Source organism: Carassius carassius, chromosome 30 (genome assembly GCF_963082965.1).
Source record: "Carassius carassius chromosome 30, fCarCar2.1, whole genome shotgun sequence".
Taxonomy (NCBI): Eukaryota; Metazoa; Chordata; class Actinopteri; order Cypriniformes; family Cyprinidae; genus Carassius; species Carassius carassius.
The window spans coordinates 10,684,022-10,704,671 of record NC_081784.1 but is presented as its reverse complement, the minus strand read 5'-3'; the positions used below and the strand labels follow the sequence as shown (position 1 = coordinate 10,704,671).

Below are 20,650 nucleotides of genomic sequence, written 5' to 3'. Positions count from 1 at the left end.
TGGACCTCAAAACAACAAATTAACAGGGACAATAAGGTAACTGTATCTGTCATCTCTGTCAGCTAACGTCAATTAGGTTGTTTTGTCTCATGAATATGGAAAAGTATTTTATTAAACATTATGGCCACCTTCAGGGCCTCATGCATTCTGGCTAAAATCCACTGCCTGTAAACATGATCGTCATGGAAAGCAACCTATGACATACATTTCTCAAGTGCCTATGACATTTTGAACATTTTATTATTATTAGCATTTTTTTTTTCTTTACAAATTCTGAATGAGTGTGAAACTTTTTTTACTTCACATGGTGCCCATCACTATGGAAGGCTATTTCTGCCATGGAATAGATAAAATTGCAGAATTGCAAGATATAAACCCAAAATTACAAGATATAAACTTGTAATTTTTCGGCGGAAAAAATACCAGAATTGCACAAAATAAACTCAGAATTCTGAATTTCTGAGTTTGTATATTACAATTACAAACTTTTTTTCTTAGAATTCCGAGTTTATATAATTTTTATTATTATTTTTTGTTTCCACGATGAAATAAAACAAGAATATTGTTAGTTTTTTTTATACAGTTTTTTCCCCCCATAACAATTGTGAGTTTATATTTTGCAACTCTTGTCTTTTCTTCTCAGAACTGTGAGTTTATTGAAACAAGCTTCCATACTTTGTGGATTAAACTGGTTCAGTCACAAATATCTATAAACACATCAAACAGATTAAACAGGAACATTTAAGGCACAGTATGGTATTTTTCGCAAGAGACAAGCAATATATGAATTCACTGTCCCTTTTGATCTGGGATGTTGCAGAATCCAGAAGTACAAAAAAGTATCTAAAAATTCAAAAACATTGACCATTGATATTCTGGTTTCTATAACTCATCTATTTGGCCGCTGGAAACCAGTTACTTCCTTTGTTTCCACAGCAAGTGTTCGGTTGTTATTTTCCCCTCACGTGAGCCCTGGTGAGAGTCCCATGGTGTCCAGTACCTATAGCCTCTGAAATCCATCGCTGTGAAACCTCTCCTCCTCTAACCCTCTCTTTCCCTTTTTCTCTCTCTTTCTCCTGGGTCTCGTCTTCCCTGTGGCTCTGTGGACGTAGACCATCCCACGTCCTGTTCTGCTCTCTGGTTTCAGCTTGACAGAGAGCCAACATAGGACACACAGAGTCCTCTTCTTCATCACTGTCCTCCTCCTCGTCCTCCTCCTCCAGCAGCTGTGGAAATCTAACTGAAGATGGTGATGAAGAAGTAGGGTGGGAGTTGGTGTATAAATCCCGTTCGTACACAGACAGAGGAAGCTGAAGGTAACGACCGGCTGCGTATAAACAGCAGCAGGCTGGGATGCACTCTGGGCCTTCCCTCCTCAGCAGACGCAGGCGTTTGCGGTAAGGCCCAGGTGGCGTAATGCAGGGCTGCAGGACTGGAGGGGGAAGAGGGTTATTTGTGGCAAGGGATTGGAGGGGACAAGGTGTTGCTGTGGGACCCGATGGGAAGCACCAGTCGGTCTGGAGGAGGATTTCATTTCTGAGGCGACAGAGAAGGTTGTTGATGAGCACGGAGCGTCGTAAGAAGGACTCTGGGTCATCCACGAAACGCAGTTTTGAAAGAGAGAGACGGAGAATGTGAGTGCGCTCCTCCAGGACTGGTGACACCTGCTGGCCCAGAAGACAAGTTGAGAATTCATAAGTGAGGTAAGGTCAGCTATCAAGTTAATATGTATGATTCATAATGTTTAATTTATGCATTTAGCAGACGCTTTTATCCAAAGTGACTTACACTGCATTCAGGCTAACAATTTTCTACTAACTTGTGTTCCCTGGGATTCGAACCCCCAACCTTGCGCTTGCTAACGCAATGCTCTACCACTTGAGCGACAGGAACACTCAAATTCTTTGTTTTGTTTGAAGAGGTATGTAGTGTCATAAAGGGATAAACAGTAAATTAGGGAAATAAAAACTTTTAAAAGATAAAAAACAAGTGAAAAAATATTTCAGTTTAATAAAATAGGAACAGAAATGAAAACAGAATTGAAACTGAAACATGTATATCAATGTACTCTATAACAACAGAAATTAAATGAAAATTACTAATAAAATGACTTTAGCTTTCTTATACAAATTATTACACAAATTTCTAATTTGAGGTCAAACTAAATTTTAAAGTAAAATTTATATATATATATATATATATATATATATATATATATATATATATATATAATAATTATTTAATTGTCCTATTGTCCTATTAAAATATTTGAAAACAAAATATAACATTAAAGTGCAATCAAATTTACCATTGCTCAGCAAATTTTTGTCCAAAATTAATTAAATTGAATTAATTTCAATAGGAATGCATTATTAGGAATCCAATCAGGATATTCATGTGAGACTGAAAGATTCCGATGTACGTATTCAAACAAACCCATCACATTATTAACATTTTTTTAAGTGACTTCTGCATGAGCTGTGATTCATACATCGCTACATTATTGACAACAGACTATGGATCTTTTTGCCAACAAAATATCACTAACATATCCGCCCCTTTACAATTGTAAAAAATTAGTCAAAGTGTCCAGATTTTAAAAGCCCCAGTGTTTACAGGTTCTGTATAATGGTAATGCCAAATTATGCAAAAAAATAGTTACAACGTCCTACAATTTACCAAGGCCTGGTTTCATAGCCAGGGTTTAGATTGAGCAAGGATTAGGCCATAGTTCAATAAGGACATTTAAGTAATTTTCATAAACATGTCTTAGAAAAAACATTACTGGTGTGCATACTGGTGTGCTTGAGACAAAACAAGGGCACCAACATATTTTAAGATCAATCAGTGCAAGTTTTCTTTCAGATGAAACCGCTAAGACTTACATTTTAGTCTGGGACTAGGCTTAAGCCTTGACTGTGAAACCTGGAGTAAAAGTGTTATACTATATATAATATAAAATGTTGTGTAGATTTATGTAGGCCTAGAAGACTTACAGTGTGGCAGTAACTACTGAAGCTCAGTACAGGTTCTTCATCCTCCACAAACTTCCTCTTGAAATCAGAGATCCGTGACATGGCCACACGATCCATCACATGATCAGGAGCTCGTCTGTAATGGGGCGCTGGAGATAATGGGAAGGTTCATTAATTGTCTAAGTCTTCTAGATCAAAGACCGATATGATGGGAATTTCTGGCCTATTTTAATTCCCAAATTAGATAACTGATTTTATAACATCTACTTTGGAACAGAACATCATCAGCACTCAGCATCAGCATTGTTCGTGTTCATAGTAGTCTGTTTTTCAGAGAGGAGATTAGTTTCAGACCTTCTATGAGCCCATTGGTGTCCCCCCCTGGTGGTGAGGGGGTGGAGATACAGCTTTTACTGCAATGTTCAGATTCCCAGATTGGATGGTAGATGGATGGCAGGGCTTCGGCCTCCGGCTCACAAAATGGGTTCATTGATAGGACCAAAGCCATAGTTTCGCCTCAGTCCTGAAAAAAAAACACACAAAGATAATTATTTTAAAAAATCACATCATTAAAATTCACATCATGTCATTCCAACACTATGACTTCTCGTCTTCCATGGAATACAGAAGATGTGTTTTATCCCCTGTCAGTGGGGTCCAGTGTTGCTTTGTACCCCATTAACATTGTATTCACAAAAAGAGTTGAAATATTTATATATATTCAAATCTGTTCTACATATTTATAATACATACAGCATAGGCTACAAATGACATGCGTTCCATAAAAATCATACAGGATTGGAACCACATATAGATGAGTAAAAGATGAAAGAATGTAGATTTTTTAATGAAATATCCCTTAAAACACAGGTTTTCATTTAAGACTGTCTGAATACAGTATATGTACTGTACCACTATTCAGTTTGTGTGTTCATAAAGAGGTCATATCTTAAAATGTTTTTTCTATTGATTTAAACACGAAGCACACTTCTAGAAAAGTTTGATGCCAGTGAAGTTTTTGCAATCAACTCATAATTTAAATCCTTCAATAACAGCCTCTTTGTGAAGCTTGTATTACATTTGTGACAGGTTTACAAAACAATCTGTGCTGAAATGTGCAGCTAATACTGTTAAGATGTAATTGAAATGATCACAGTCTTAAAAATAAACAGCCTCTAGATTATTTGTGGCTTTCATTGAGAGTCTTGCATTCTAGTTATCAACACATGTTATTTTCTCACTGGGGAACACGTTTTGTATTCTGAAAGTTGCAGTATGTTCTCATATTACAATGAACTCTTTTATCTCAAAAGAGCAAGGAAAAGTTGAGTCCTCATTAAGACCCCTTTAAAGAAAGCAATCTCTTAACAACACTGTGCTACTCCATAACATGCTTCGGTTGTAGAGTTGTTTCCTCTATCTTTGAAGATTACATTAACAAGGCATTTGAAAAACACATCAAGACTCTTTAAAAAAGCTAATATAGAGCAAAAACACACACTCTGAAACACTCAGATAATGAGATAGAGTGAGAAAAAAATTCAATAGAAGTTGCTAAAGGGAAGGTATCTGTTTGTGTGATCTGTCTTTAATCATTTTGTTCTCTGTTCTACCACACGCAGTGACAGGGGAGAGAGAGGATAAGTTCTGGATGACTGCTTCTACAAAGGTCATTAATCTTCACTGACAATTTCTCTCACACACACTATTACTCTCATGTAGTGGTTTCAGTTGGCACATATTGAACTGCGGGTATGCCAGGCTGTTCTGATAAACTTTGTTTGTGGTCACGTGAGAATTGTATCTGGTGACACAATTCTCATATGACAACAAACAATGTTTATTTGTAATATTAGGGCTGTCAACTGATTAAAATATAGAATTCAAATGTTATATGAATTAATTATTCAAATTAATCACATATTTTAGTGTTAACTGAGAAAATTCCCAGAATGAGGACAATTCATTACACTGTTGTGGCAGACAAAAGCATTGACATAAAGAAATATATATATATATGTATTTTATTGATAATTGTCAACCTTTTTAACCTTTTCTGTTTCTGAGGAATGTACTGTGTTGTGAAATTCACATACAGGTTCATGTACATGACTAATTGTGTTAATGTTATTGCATTAACTTTTAACCAATAAATTGAATTGTATAAGTAAATGAGAAGTCTGTAAAGCAAATATTGCAAAAATTTCACATACTTTTTTTTGCATGCACACAAATGCAAAAATGGTTCCTCTTGCAGTAAACTTAATTCGGCTGTAATAACCTGTCCTGTTTTTGGTCGGTGTCTGCAGGGTTTGGATCAAACTGAGCTCATGTGAGCAAGACGTGTTTAATCAGAGCAGATCCTGCTCTCCTCCTCTCCCTTGTACTGATACCTGTTTCTCATTCCGCCCACAACTCTGCTTTGAATTTATGCTTTAGAAGACAGAGAGCTGACATAGACGCAGAGCTCTCTCTCTCTCTCACACATGCACACACACACACACACACACACACACACACACACACACACACACACACACACACACACACACACACACACACACACACACACACTGTCTGTCTGTCTTTGTCTCTTTGCTAGTTTTGTGCTTTTATGCACTCTCTCTCCATCTCTTCCACTTCCATTTTCATGTGAAGAAAACATAAAAAAGGTGCTGGATCCGTTGGATTTGCAACTCATCAGTCACACACGCACACATACACAAATATCACAGGGTACAGAAGGGAGTGTGTACTAGAACTGTGAACAAGTAATGCTAAAACTACAAATAATAGGAAGCAGTTGATGCTAAAACCAGACAAAGAGAGCGAAAGAAAGAAAAAATGAGTGATCTAAACTAAGGAATCGTGTAAGGGATAAACTTTCAGTTTTTGCAATTGTGGTTTTTCCTATGCAAAAACCACAATTACAGGTTTCCATTGAGGTAATGTAGTCTTTGGCTTAACTTACTAAAACCAAAACATCCAAAGCTCATGATACGCTTTACTGGGTCATGAAAGCTGTTAAAGCTGTAAAGCTCATTCACTCATTTACTTAATGGGGACTGTACTGTGTATATATATATATATATACAGAATGTATGTGCATACTGAATTTTTAGCTGCCATTACTCCAGTTTCAGTGTCACATAATACTTCAGAAATCATTCTAATATGCTGATTTGGTGCTCAGGTAACATTTCGTCTTATTATTAACAGTTTAAAACAGTAGTGCTGCTTTAAATTTTTTATACATTTTACATACATTTGATATAATAAGGATTCTTTGATAAATAGAAAAGTTCAAAATAACAACATTTATTTTAAATAGAACAAATTAATTCATATGAACTATTTAACATGTTACTCATGATTGTTTAAAATAATTTATAGATTATTTGTTCACATCTTCTTAGGCCCTCAAAGGCAGGTTTTGCCAGATTAGCTAACTTCTTGGAGCATGCACTTCTCATGTATATCTTATTAAGAACAATAGTCTTATTGAGTGGTTATTCTACCTTGAAATTTAATCCTTTGAAATGATTTAAACAGTTTTCAAAATGCTTCGTCGCTAGAAGTTAAGCTAGAGAGAGAGAGAGTCAGAGCAGACAGAAAGAAAACAAAGCATTGCACAATTAGTCAGGTTTTGAAAAGAGCTTTGAGCATCAGCTCATATCATGCTCTGCTCTTTGGAAAACCAGGCGGACAGATCATTCTAAAACTCCAGTGAATGTTGACCACAAACTTGTTCTTGGTCTGTGCAGCAGAGGCACGTTGGCACATGCACATGCACACATGCACAGAGCTAGAGAGTCATCAGAAACGCCAGTCTGGTCTGCCCACACGGCTTGACCCAGAAACAGACCCGTGATTTATGAGAAACATGAGTAACTGATATAAACACACGTTCAAAGATGTAAATTATGACAAAATATGGAGGTAAAAAAGAGAGACAACAATATTTCATGGATATTTATGACTTTCTATTGAGTTGAATAAACATAAAAAAATAGTTCAAGCAAAATGAATTTATCTATTTTTAATTTACACACAAACATGACTTTCTTTTTCTTCTGTGGAACAGCAAAGTTGACAATTCTGAATATTGAATGGTATGACAAAGAAGCAGCATAAAAGTATCATAAAAGTGGTCCATGCAACTTAAGCACTATATTACAAGTCTTCTAAAGCCATATGGTATTTTTGTCTTGTAAACAAACAAAGTTGTTCACTAAAAAAATCTTGGCTTCCACTGTAGGGCTCAAATCTTATTTATGTCTGCATTCAGTTATACAGTATATTGTGCCTTTAGGCAAATTGCATCATGTTTGACATCGGTGAAATCAAACATCATTGGTTGTCACATGATGACTGTCAATAACTACAAAGCTGACATGATGTCAAAAAGTGACAATAAATATGAAAGCTACGGCAGAGGGAGAGCAGGGAATAATGACTTAAATTTTCATTTCTTAACACAAAGTTTGTATCGCTTCAGAAGTCTTATAATGCAAGTTGCATGAACCAGTTTATGATGCTTTTATCGTGCTTTTTTTTGGGCCATAGAAGAAAAAAGATACAGATTTGGAATGACATGAAATACATCTTTAATTCATGCACGCATGTGCAGAACCCACACCGACTACAAAGAGTCACATAGTAATGTGTGAAACACACCCTGCTGAAGTGACGCCCCAATGTACCATCAGGTGAAAATATTACACACACACTTACACACCTCTCCAGGAACTATCATCCATCTGCACAGAAACTGCTTTTTGCCTGGGTGCTGGAAGCATTTAAACCACATGTGTCCTCCTCTGTGCAGGACTTCCATTCAACAGTTTGGGTTAAAGCTTTCCATGACCTGAATCTATCAGCGAGACAGAGGAGGTTTATTTAAGAATCGAAATGTTGCATTGGGGATCTGAACACATCCTGCAGACTGTAATCTAGGTCATTAGGTAGTCTCTTTCATTCTCTCATGCTCAGACAGAAAATGTAGGCAACACCCAGCTGAGGAGGTAAAAAATCCATCTAAACATGTCTCGCACACACATACAAAGCATGAGGAAAGAGAGGGGGAAATGAGGGAAAAAAATGAAAGAGGGAAAAACAGAGAAGCAGGAACACCTTTCCCGCTTGCCAATAGCTCTGTGGCTGCTCAGCTTGTCTAGGTTAAATCCAACTCAGAGGGAGAGAGAAAAAAAAAGTTGCACCATGTCTATACTGCAAGCAAAGACTGTAACGGTGTTAGACAGATAAAATAAGAGAAAAATTATACTGACTTCGGCCAGCAGTCCTCGTGTGTGTGTGTGAGTTTATGTGTGTGTGAGGTTAGCACAGTAACATGAACATGAACATGAACAGCAACTTCTTTGTTTTATAAAGCCAAATAAAAAAGATTGTCAAGTTAAAAAAAAGGGAATTAAAAACTGTTTACATTAGGGCTGCACAATTATGACAAAAATCATAATTGTCGATTATTCCCTTGAAATTGTAATTGCAATCATTAATTACGATTATCACAATTTACATTGAATGATGTTTATACCATTGTTTGATGCAACTGCATGCCGTATTTTTATATGAAAATAAACTGAAAAGCTCTTATATGAAAGTTAAACCTGAAAACACTCTAACTGAAAAAACATTTAGTACTGTTCTATAGTAGCCGAAATAGCTCAGTTGGGAGAGCGTTAGACTGAAGATCTGAAGGTCCCTGGTTCGATCCCGGGTTTCGGCAACATCTCCCACACTTTAGCAGGAAGTTGTGGCCTAATGGTTAGAGAGTCGGACTCCCAATCGAAAGGTTGTGAGTTTGAGTCCCGGGCCGGCAGGAATGGTGGGTGGGGGGAGTGCATGTACAGTTCTCTCTCCACCTTCAATACCACGACTTAGGTGCCCTTGAGCAAGGCATCAAACCCCCAACTGCTCCCCGGGCGCCGCAGCATAAATGGCTGCCCACTGCTCCGGGTGTGTGTGTGTGTTCACTGCTCTGTGTGTGTGCATTTTGGATGGGTTAAATGCAGAGCACAAATTCTGAGTATGGGTCACCATACTTGGCTGAATGTCACTTCACTTTAGTATTATGCCTCAAATGTCAACCATACATCGGATTGGTTTCTTCTTTAAATTATAAAAAAGTTAAAATATGAATGGTATTATAATGTTATACTAAAACTAATATAATGGGAAAAACCCTTAAGATAACATGCAGATAGAAAAAAACTCATCTTAGGACGCAGAATAACATAAGTGGCTTAATTGCTGCTTTGAACAATTACATAATTGTGGCAACTATAATTGTAATAGCGATTAGAAATTTGATTATTTGTGCAGCAGTAATTTACATGCATTTTAAAAGTTCTATTTCAGACTATAGTAATTTATCTTTTTAAAATGTTTATGTTAATGCTCTTTTAATGTTTTTGAAAGAATCTCTTATTTTTTTGATCAAAAATACAGTAAAAACTGTAATACTGTGAAAACTATTACAATTTAAAATGTTTTCTATTGTATTGTTTATTAAATTGTATTTTAATGTTAAAAACAGCTGCACTACTTAAAGGGGCCATGAACTGAGAGTCAAATTACCCTTGATCTTTTGATATATAACAGGTCAATGTACTATGAAAACATTTTGTACGTTTCAGAACTCTTTTGTACTGACTTTGACTTTTACTTGACTTTTATTAGTTCAAAAACAGCTTTTATTGAAACCAAGCTATCAAAATGTCTCGTTTTGGAAGATGCTGTGCAGTGTAAGTTTTGAAGAAACCTTCCTTCCTTGTGATCCTAAAACCGTATCTACATCGGATGTGAGTGTTTTTGTGGTGCAAATCCATTTCTCTTTCATGTGATATATATATATATATATATATATATTTGTAGAGGATGGAGAGATAAAGATTTTAGCTTGACTATGCAAAAACCTGCTCATATAAATGAATATACTTGCTCTCAGATTGTGGATTATATGTTTGTACCAAATTTGATGACAGTACAGTTTTTGCCACATACAATATCTAATGTTTATCTACAGCCTTTTGGTGAGTCGGTTCTGAATGTGATTGAAGGTTTGACATCAAGATGATCTGCACAGGATGTGCCATGTCCCTTCCAAACCACAGTTTGAATGTTTGAAGTTTTAGATGATTAAGAGCAGCCTGCAGACTCCTCAGAAGTCTCTTGAAGTAAATCCTCACCATGCCCAGACACAAATGACTGGAACGGACTGATGAGAACCACAGGCGGTAAACGATTGCGTGGGTTTTCCTTTTTGCCTGCTGTAGATCGAGGGATCAATGCGTGGCAGTATGCCAGACACTCTTAAACTGGCACAGTGATCTCAGGGGAATACCCACATGCACACGAACACACACACTCCTGCCCCACAGCATCAGGAACAGATGCCACAGCCAGCGCAGTGAACCTATTGCTGAGAATGAAGCAAGAAATAATCCCACTTACAAACACACCATCACAGCAACCTACAATAGTTTCTCTCTCTTACACAACAACAATAGCCTCACACACACAAAACTGTCCCTTGCCTTACACTACTTAGACACCAATGCACAATTTTCCTGTGCAACATCAATTGCGCATTCATGAGGACAAAAACAAACACTCTGCGCCGTCCATCTATAAAGTTATTGTGCTTTCATCTTGTACATTTCATCTCCTTGTAAGGGAATCAAGTGGTAACAGAATTCTGGCTTTCTGCCCTTACAACACACACACATACAGAGCTTGAGTGTTATAATGTGTGGAAGGAACATTGCTGTGTGTGTGTGTGTATATGTTTTTCTTTCCCGGTGGGGACTTAAACCTGGATACACACTGATTCATGGGGACTCCTGTCACCGTGGGGACCTAAATTGAGGTCCCCATGGGGAAACAAACTTATAAATCATGCATTTTTTTGAGAATGTGAAAATGCAGAAAGTTTTCTGTGAGGGGTCGGTTTAGGTGCAGGGTTGGTGTAGGGCGATAGAGTATATGGTTTGTACAGTGCAAAAACCATTATGCCTATGGATAGTCCCCAGCAGGATAGTAAACCAGATGTATGTCTGTGTGTATACGTATGTACGCTCATGTGTGTGCATTTGTGTGTGTGACCTCACTGTCATTGTGTAATTATAGTACATTTTACAAATTATAATATAAACATGAAAGAATAAAGATCTTTGATTGTTGATACAGGATGGATGTAGCTCACATGTATGATACATGTGGATTTTTTTTTGGATAATATATATATATATATATATATATATATATATATATAGGCCTATATACATATATTATAGTCTCTGAATATAGATATATATATATATATAGATATATGCATAGCTATAGATATAAATGTTGATTTCAAATTATAGGACCATTTAATACAAACTAGTGATGGCAAAAATCTGCTTTATATATATATATATATATATATATATATATATATATAAAAGGACTACATGGACCAAATGTACATACTTTGCCTTGTGCATTCCTCATATAAACAAAATATGTATGTAATATATGTAATATTTGATCATTAGTACCAGTTAACATAACACAAACGGGATTCCGTGTGTACTTCTGTTGTTCGCTCTTAACACACTTGAGAGATCACAAGTGTAGTTCATTTGTGTTGGCACTGTGCCATGTCGGTTTGCCTCCGGAGGCGGGTGGCGCGTAACTCTGAGCAGTGCGAATATGTCCAAATAATATGAACTTTTACTTACCTTTATCTATTATGGTGACTTAGTCAAAGGAGTGTTGTTTTATTTAATCAGATGTGTCGTTATGGACGCGCTCTCTTTTTCTCCTCTGGGCTCCGCTGCTGTAGTCCCGCTGGGTTCATCAGTAACTACTTATCCACGATCCATCAGCGAGAGCCTTTTTGTCTGGCAATAATCGATTAGGTTCTGCTGGGAAAATATCATCCAAAGCCAAGCAGTCAATCAGCGCACGAACAAAGCCGCTGTGATGTGACGGAATCTCCGTTGCGTGTCCGCGCTGGTCGCTTTGCTTTGTGCCACAGTGACCTCACCGGCAGACGGTGCGACGTTGCGTTTGCTTTGAGCTGGGCTTGTTAACGTCAGTGGACACGAGCAGCGTCGCCCCAATCCTCGGAATAAACAGCAGCAGCTTTTTGCTCAGGATCAGTCGCGTCACGTCCCAGCAGCAATGCTTCACCGGTGCTTTGTGTGTGTGTTTGTGTGTGTCTGGTTTTGGTCAGAGAGGAGCTGCGTTTAAGTTGCGCCCGGGAGCGCGCAGCAGAAGTAAAGCGGGCGGGCACGGCGCCAATCATCTGTTAGACATTTCCCTTTTGAGGAGCGGCGGCCCGTATTTACCATCCGCGCTCCTGAGAGCATTTTCCTTATAGAAGGTGGAGTGAACGCCAATGTGTGCCGCATTTATTTGGCGCGTTGTCTGCGATTCAGGTCCCTCCATCCATCACTTTCTGTGCACTGACACGCACAAACACCTATACATGTAGAGTGTAAAGACCTCCCATAGAACCACGTTTATTTTTGTTTGTTTGTGATTTTTTGGTTTTATTTTGCCCATCTACTTTTTAAAAGTTGAAACCATCAGTCTTTGTGTTTGAGGATATTTTCTGGACACATTACTGTTTAGAATTTAGAATTTTGGCCCCCACAACAACAATCGTACACACACACACACACACACACACACACACACACACACACACACACACACACACACACACACACACACACACACAAAGGCTTTTTTTCTTGCTCAGTTTCCCTCTTAACTGACTCCAGGTTCCAAAAAACACACCCTGTTTCTGGTTAGAAGCAGACATCCACTCCTGTGCCAGAATCCGTAATTTATTTTCTTGTGTAACAAGCAGCCCTGTGTTGAAGTATAGTCATGGCCAAAAATTTTGAGAATTACATAAATATTCGTTTTCAAAAAGTTTGCTGCTAAACTGCTTTTAGATCTTTGTTTCAGTTGTTTCTGTGATGTACTGAAATATAATTACAAGCACTTCATACGTTTCAAAGGCTTTTATCCACAATTCCATGACATTTATGCCAAGAGTCAGTATTTGCAGTGTTGGCCCTTCTTTTTCAGGACCTCTGCAATTCGACTGGGCATGCTCTCAATCAACTTCTGGGCCAAATCCTGACTGATAGCAAACCATTCTTTCATAATCACTTCTTGGAGTTTGTCAGAATTAGTGGGTTTTTGTTTGTCCACCCGCCTCTTGAGGATTGACCACAAGTTCTCAATGGGATTAAGATCTGGGGAGTTTCCAGGCCATGGACCCAAAATTTCAACATTCTGGTCCCCGAGCCACTTAGTTATCACTTTTGCCTTATGGCACGGTGCTCCATCGTGCTGGAAAATGCATTGTTCTTCACCAAACTGTTGTTGGATTGTTGGAAGAAGTTGCTGTTGGAGGGTGTTTTGGTACCATTCTTTATTCATGGCTGTGTTTTTGGGCAGAATTGTGAGTGAGCCCACTCCCTTGGATGAGAAGCAACCCCACACATGAATGGTGTCAGGATGCTTTACTGTTGGCATGACACAGGACTGATGGTGGCGCTCACCTTTTCTTCTCCGGACAAGCCTTTTTCCAGATGCCCCAAACAATCGGAAAGGGGCTTCATCGGAGAATATGACTTTGCCCCAGTCCTCAGTTCTCGGAGAGAAGTGGCTTCTTTGCTGCCCTTCTTGACACCAGGCCATCTTCCAAAAGTCTTGGCCTCACTGTGCGTGCAGATGCGCTCACACCTGCCTGCTGCCATTCCTGAGCAAGTTCTGCACTGGTGGCACTCCGATCCCGCAGCTGAATCCTCTTTAGGAGACCATCCTGGCGCTTGCTGAACTTTCTTGGACGCCCTGAAGCCTTCTTTACAAGAATTGAACCTCTTTCCTTGAAGTTCTTGATGATCCTATAAATTGTTGTTTAGGTGCAATCTTAGTAGCCACAATATCCTTGCCTGTGAAGCCATTTTTATGCAAGGCAATGATGGCTGCACGCGTTTCTTTGCAGGTCACCATGGTTAACAATGGAAGAACAATGATTTCAAGCATCACCCTCCTTTTAACATGTCAAGTCTGCCATTCTAACCCAATCAGCCTGACATAATGATCTCCAGCCTTGTGCTCGTCAACACTCACCTGAGTTAACAAGACGATTACTGAAATGATCTCAGCAGGTCCTTTAATGACAGCAATGAAATGCAGTGGAAAGGTTTTTTTTGGGATTAAGTTAATTTTCATAGCAAAGAAGGACTATGCAATTCATCTGATCACTCTTCATAACATTCTGGAGTATATGCAAATTGCTATTATAAAAACTTAAGCAGCAACTTTTCCAATTTCCAATATTTATGTAATTCTCAAAACTTTTGGCCACGACTGTACTTTTCCAGGTGATGGGGGCTTCAGAGAGAAACAGCATCTTTTAAATATATGGAAACCACATATTGTTGTTTACTGTACCAGCACTTTTATAGTGCTCTGTACTTTGTGTAGTCTGCAACATTGTACATTGAGCAGGCTATAACAATTTATATTTTATTTTAGGATTAACCCATGATACACTTAAATTTTACATATTACTTTTATATAATTATTCCTTTTAAATTATTATTATTGTTTGGTATGCCCCCATGTTTAGTTTATATCTGACATTTGTGCATTTTACAAATAGAATTTTAAACATGCTCTTTTGGAAAACCTAAAATGACCATCGGCAATAGTGGCTATTGGCTACAGTCCAGTACAAGTGGTTAGGTGAATATTTATTCCTTCTTTTATTTCAGCAGTAGAGGATGCCTAATCATTTTCAGTTATATACCCTCGTTTTGATGTCTGTTCATCCTTTACTAGAGCTCTTGATCTGACAGCATGCTTCGGTTTCTGCTACATTCTGGTAGTAAAGTCACAGATCAATTCTGCATCTATCTTTATTCACTTCATCCATGCAGTGAGGAATAAATATTGACTTGCACGGAGCTGCTGTCCCTTTTTTAAGCGCTTTGAAGAGAGCTCTTTCCCTCAGGATAAAAGTGAAAGTTTAATGGGCCCTTCAAAATACACTTCCCCCACACAGACACACTTCAGGTAGTGACATCCACGTACATATTTATGAGCATCCAAAGTGCATAGGAAAGGAGAAGTACGTGAAAGATTCGTATGATGGTAAATGTATGTCTAAAAAGGTATGTGTGAGGCAAAACAGTTGCCATCATAAATAAAAATCATAAATCATTATAAATCATTATCTACTCTAAACTCAGCCTCTCAGAATTTCATACTCTGACAGAAATTTGTCTTTGACACTGTTTCAAAAACTTCTGGAATCAACAGAGAGGATTTATAGTCATAGACAACTGGAGTTTTTGCTCACAGACTTTATGCAGCATCACATGGTCATGTAGTTTTTCCCTGTGCTTCTTGACCTCTTACACTAAATATAAAATACATTTGGTTGTCCATTAGCTGACAGGGTTTTTCTCCTCCCAACTAACTTTAAACTCTTTCAACTTGGGGCCCATATTTCATAAGATTCAATCTTACATTCCTTGAAATAAAAACAGGCAAAGACATTTAGCAGATGTGTTTCTTTTCAAAATGATCTTTTTAATGTATCGTGTAAGACTTAATTTACCAATCAAATTACAGCAGTTGTACAGAAGTATGAATACACAAGGTGACACAACATCGATGCAACATTTCAAAAACATCATAAAAACATTCTCCAGAGAAAAGTAAGGCACCGACTGAATCGGTGGGTATACAGGCAATTCATTTAAAGCATTTGAAGAATAAACTGAAATAGCAAAATTAAAAGAATTGCAAATATAAACATGTGCATAAAGTTCAAAACATGTATAAAATGTTTAAAACTGGTTTTAGTTGGAACACACCTTGTGAAAGTTGAAAGTGGCATTTTAAACTTGAATCACGTTGGGACACAGAGAGAGCACAAGGAGGGTGTGTGCTATGCTTTTTGTGCAATAAATCACAAGACAAATGTATGCTGGTGTTTATCAGTTCTGTAAACTGAACAGAATCCCTGTCACTGAGTTCAGAATAAGATGGGTCTTTAAATGACCGTCACTGTTCTGTTGTCTAAATACTTACAATCTTCTTACAAACAGACTACTGCAGAGTGGTGGGAGAGACAGCTGTGACAGCTGTGAGTCTTTATCAGGCACTGGAAAGCCTCATTCACACACATTAAACATTATAAGAGAACATGCTGTTTCATCTGTCAAGATGTTAAGAAACGTCTCTCCTTAAGACACCTCAGACAGATCTTTGCATGCAGTGTCTGTTTGGGCACTGTTTGAGAATTCTAAAGTTTTCTAGTTCCTAATAAAATGAAAATCTTGTCCTTATTCACTCACCCTCATGTTGTACAAGTTAAATATAATGATTATTTTGTAAATTTAGAAAGTAGGTGATTTATACGAAGTAAAAAAAATTTTTATTCCATATGTGTGCTATATTCCAAGTTCTCTAAAGAGATTTACTTTGGTAAAAGTTTGGGGTAACTACGTTTTTTTTATTAGTACTAAGATGCATTCAACTGATAAAAAGTTATTGTAACTAAAAATTATAAATCAGTTCAATGCTTTTCTGTTTTAAACTTAAAATTCATGATCTACAAAACATTAAACAGCACAACTGTTTTCAGCATTGCTAATAAATGTTTCTTGAGCATGAAATCAGCATATTAGAATGACTTAAAGGATTATGTGACACTAATGTGTATGTGATGTGATTTTGCCATCACATAAATACATTATAAAAGAGATTTAAATAGAAAACTTTTAAATGGTCAAATGTTTGAAGCCTTGGTGAGCATAACAGAAAAAAAAACCTTACTTACTCAAGCTTTTTTAATAAGTGTGTATGATTTAAGCCAGTATTCATTAATAATCTTCCCCCTCAATCAGAAACCTTAAATGTTATTTGTGCTCGTATTAATTGTGAAAAATTGCACTTTTAGACAAAATGAGCTCAGACAATCACTTTACAAATCACTTTCATTATGTGGAAAAGTGCAGCTTGGACATTCTGCCTAACATCTCAGTTTGTGTTTCATGAAATAATACAGGGTTAAAACAATATGAGGGTGAGTAAACATCAACAAAATGTTACAGTATATCTAAGGTGCACTATCCCTTTAAAGATGGACTGTTTAGAAGCTACTGGAAGGGTTGAGTCTGAGGAACTGCAGGCTGGCAGTGCCATATAACCAACCTATTTAACTGATTGACTGTAGCTACAATTCACATTTATTGTTGGAAAATTATTTGGAAGCTATATCTGCATGAGGCAACAGTGCGTCAAGCCTGTTGCCTCAAGTGACAGCTGTTTTCTAGTTATAATGCATCTAAAGTCCTACATTTCAACATGCATTAACTCACTGTAATTTTGACAGCTGTGGCATCTTCTCAGGCTTAAAAGTTGACTGAATGGTAAGAGGCCAAGAAGAAACTGAGAACATCTCCCAGTCTCAGCATGAGAGAGAAATCTCAGCCCAGCTGTGTGTTTCGTGGGACATGGTCAGCAAAGGGAGATATTGTCCAGTTTTGACTCTCTGAGAACCATCACTGTCTGAGACTCTTTCACAAGATGTGTTTCATAACTGTAATTATGTGCCCTAAACATGTGCTTAATTCTAGTACAAACATACCAGCTCAGAGTCCAGCTGCTTGCCATACTTGACTTTTTTCTTTCTTCTTCTCTCTTTTTCATACATCATCACCTGAAATGATGACATCAGCAGAGCTAAGAATACACATAACCGTATGTAACACACTCTCCCCTTTTCTCTCACACTCATACTTTTTTTCTATCGACCTGCAAAACTGTAACGGGGATGAGGTGGTGAAGCTCTTTTTTGTTTGCTTTTGAACATTTACCTTGTCATATTTTGAAACCGCACACTGAATGAGTGACACATTCACTAATAAAACAGTTCTTTTAACCAAATGAAACAAAAATCAACTGAACTGTGAAAGTAGAACAAAGTCTACAACTCCATACTGCTCACAGAGCTTCATACATTTACTAAGAAAGTGAGTCCATTTTCTCAGATTTATAGATACAAAAATAGATCAGCAAAATCTATGTGCCATTTACAGTACGTAACAATCACTGAGTGAGTTTGACCATTGCTCAAGAAAAGAAACTAGTTCAAGACAGGCTCACAGGTTGGCCGCACAGAGATCTGGACACTTGTAAAGACAGAGCAAAATGCTGAGAAGCTTCCTTGCCATCACATACTCTGAACATCCTCACAGTTTCATCACTGGTCCACTACAGGAGATTCAGCCGGAAAACTGACATTCTGCATCTCTACTCTTGCATTACCGTGTTAGGTCTCAGGTACGAAACTTGAACATTCAGGATTGTAAGATCACACAAATTCAGTATAAAAGAGGGAACAGCCTGTTGTAAAAGTCTGGCAAATACACACCCATATTATACACCGTTAACTTAATGCAGCCTTCATTTCACCATGTTAGAAACTATTCAAAAATTTCGCAATAGTCTCATGATTCAGAACAGTCACAGATTTGGTTCTAAAGTCAAAGTAAGAGCTGATGATGCATGTGCTCATTGTTCTTCATCAGGAATGGTGTTTTTAAATCCTGTGTCATTGGCTCGACAGAACAGTACTTTCTGTTGGTCCGGACATTAATGAAGTTGTTATTGTTACCTTTCTTTATGACTTTACAGTTCACAGTTCACAGTTGTGAAAACATTGTGGTCAATATTTTATAATTCAATTATCGCCAATTTTGTACTGACATTATATTACTTTGTTAGAATTATTTAAAGGTATTTCTTCTATAATGTATAGTTAAAATATAATAAAACAAAAATAAGGAAATGATTTTTAAGTTTTATTATGTTTCATATCATGACTGTATATGTCCCAACAAATAATTTATATACTTTTTTTTACATAATAATTCATACTTTTATTAAAAGGGTATTATTTTATTAAAAGTGTTATAAATATATTACTATATATAATATATTATTATTATATTAAGGTGTTTCTAGAAAAGTATAGTTAAAACAAAAGTTCTATCCTTAAAGGAGTCATACCCTCGTATTACCTTGGATACCTACTGCTGTATTATAGTCTTTCAGGCCCTTCTAAAAAAGAAAAGTGGAAAAAAAAACCTTATCTCTGTAGGCATTATTGTCTCGCGAGATCTGCTGCGATATTTTGGCTGTCATGGACGGTCATTATAATAATGCAAATGAGGGGCACGTTGATTGGTTGCAGGAAGGGGGGGTGGGGTTGACAACGCAGGTAACGCTTTAGCATAACATTACAAACTGACATCATGGCGCAAGTTGTGAATGAACGCGACCGGCTTCCCGGCCAGTGTATAAGTATGAGGCGCCGTTTAGGGGTAAAATCAAACTTCATTCACGCACACATATGAAACACGCTTGCATATATACTAAGTACTAGTCACACATACATGTATATGAACTATCTACGCACATAAAGTTACTCATATGAGACGTGAGCACAGCACACACACACAAATATAAGACGTGAGCACACACACACACAAACTAGACGGGGCCTCATGTAAGCGTTAGGCAATAAATAAACAATAACCGAATTCATGATGATCTCAGTCATTTGTTTTTTGCAAAGTACGTTAGCAGCCATTCCCCATACCTCAAAGCTAATACTCCCGCCAGAGTTGTGCCTGGACGCGTTCATTGAACAATAATTCATGAACTCGTTCATGTTTTGGACTGAACTGAACGTACCGCATTACTGCCTGATGAACGTTACTGTGAACTCGTTCATTCTGGTGTCTGTGAACGCCACGCTCTCTCAGTTTAACTTCGTTCCGTAGGATGCCAGATTTCTATAAAGCCTTCCAGGCGAAAACCCACCTAAAACCCACCGTAAACCGGCCTAAATATGTAGCGGAAAAACACCCAATCTGACAACGCCAGACTCTCTTGTTCAAACTCGTTCATCAAAATGAACAAATCTTTTTTCGAGTCATATTGTTCATTTAAGGGGCTTTAAATGTTACTATTAACTGGCAAATTCCCCGAACACATCAACCTACGCAATCTTGATCATATTCTGAATTAAGAAATCATTATAATGCAGTCAAAAGTCCGTTTTTGCAGTCCGTTTACAGGGAACATAAATAATTACTTCACCTCCAGTCTTTCGTTTATTTGTCTAGTGACAGACGCAATAGCATACAATAGCCGCATTAGCAGTTATGCTGTTTGTTACACACAGTAGAGCAATAAAAACACAGTCTTACCGTTTCAATTGCAGGCAATTTTGTTGGAATGGCGCTTTTCCCGAGCTTCGATGCCAACTTCGCCTGATATTGCCCCAAATTTGTGAAGGATTTCGGCGTACAATGTTTAGCACAAACACGTAACGATAAACCAGTGGAAGGGTTGAAGGAACCGCGTCATTAAAAATGAATTTAATCCACTGGTCTCTGATAGCTAGGTCCGTTCTTGGTAGAGAAAACACATTTACATGTTGATTCTGGCAGTCAACCACAGAGCAACTCATGTGTGCACTACTCCAGCATCTTTCTCGACTGAATATGAGGGGGAGAGGGGAAGGGCGAGCTTCCTGCTGCGGTGTCCATATATGGTAT

General features: G+C 37.6%; 1 protein-coding gene and 1 non-coding gene across 2 annotated transcripts; one reads left to right on the top strand and one right to left on the bottom strand.

The window, feature by feature from the left end:
- Window positions 1-575: 575 nt before the first annotated feature.
- On the bottom strand, window positions 576-3,592 carry LOC132111118 (SERTA domain-containing protein 4-like). Its single transcript, XM_059518286.1, has 3 exons — window positions 3,330-3,592; window positions 2,997-3,124; window positions 576-1,664 (listed from the first exon to the last, which is right to left on the bottom strand). The coding sequence occupies exons 1-3, from the start codon at window positions 3,481-3,483 to the stop codon at window positions 951-953; spliced, it is 996 nt and encodes a 331-aa protein (XP_059374269.1). The 5' UTR covers window positions 3,484-3,592; the 3' UTR covers window positions 576-950.
- Window positions 3,593-8,648: 5,056 nt separating this feature from the next.
- On the top strand, window positions 8,649-8,721 carry trnaf-gaa (transfer RNA phenylalanine (anticodon GAA)). Its single transcript has one exon. It is a non-coding gene; the product is annotated as a tRNA-Phe (tRNA).
- The last annotated feature ends 11,929 nt before the right edge of the window (window positions 8,722-20,650 follow it).

What these genes read in the sequence shown, in the direction of transcription:
- LOC132111118 (XM_059518286.1), bottom strand. Translation starts at nt 3,483, where the DNA reads ATGGCTTTGGTCCTATCAATGAACCCATTTTGTGAGCCGGAGGCCGAA. An exon ending in CACCAATGGGCTCATAGAAG is followed by an intron (nt 3,125 to 3,329) that starts GTCTGAAACTAA and finishes CATTATCTCCAG; the next exon opens with CGCCCCATTACAGACGAGCT. An exon ending in TCAGTAGTTACTGCCACACT is followed by an intron (nt 1,665 to 2,996) that starts GTAAGTCTTCTA and finishes CTGGGCCAGCAG; the next exon opens with GTGTCACCAGTCCTGGAGGA.